At 66.7% G+C, this 523-nt stretch overlaps 1 protein-coding gene across 1 annotated transcript in view; it reads right to left on the bottom strand.

Annotated features, from left to right (window-relative positions):
• LOC104508043 (cadherin EGF LAG seven-pass G-type receptor 3-like) overlaps positions 1 to 523 on the bottom strand; it is a gene marked incomplete at both ends in the record, with an annotated part of 18,337 nt that overhangs the window by 15,888 nt on the left and 1,926 nt on the right. Inside the window, 1 exon segment of the mRNA XM_010149514.1 lies at positions 34 to 256. Within this exon segment, the coding sequence (XP_010147816.1) occupies positions 34 to 256 (223 nt within the window).

Consider the following 523-nt stretch of genomic DNA (forward strand, 5'->3'; position numbering starts at 1 on the left):
GTCAGCATCCAGTGGAAGAGGGAAAGGACTCACGAGAGGGCAAGGGTGAGGTGGAAGCGCTGGCGCAGGCCCCGGAACATGACGAAGGATCGCGGTGGGAAGGAGCGCGTGGACACCTCGCAGAAGGGCGTCTCAAAGCCGCCGGCTGGGCACTGGCAGCGGAAGCCCCCGTCGGCGCTGTTGGTGCAGGTGCCGCCGTTGCGGCACACGCCGGGCACACAGCGTCCCGAGCGACTGTCCACTTCGCAGTTCTCGCCTGCAGGGAGCGAGGGGAGAGGCTTGGGACACACCCCCGGCCAGGGGCACGCACGCGGCAGCCACCCATCCACTCCTTGTCCCGGGAGCACAGACCTCAGCCCGGGTTTGGGGCAGGGTAGCCAAGGGGCAGGAGTTTGTGGGGCTGCTGGGGACAAGCAAAGGATGTGACAACCCAGGTGTCACCCAGGTGTTTCCAACAGTAGCCAGCCCTGTGGCCTGAGCCCCTGGGCTGGATGGGACACCAGTTCTGGCTGAAGAGGCAGGG

Source organism: Eurypyga helias, unplaced genomic scaffold (assembly GCF_000690775.1).
Source record: "Eurypyga helias isolate BGI_N326 unplaced genomic scaffold, ASM69077v1 scaffold33363, whole genome shotgun sequence".
In the NCBI taxonomy this organism is placed as follows: Eukaryota; Metazoa; Chordata; class Aves; order Eurypygiformes; family Eurypygidae; genus Eurypyga; species Eurypyga helias.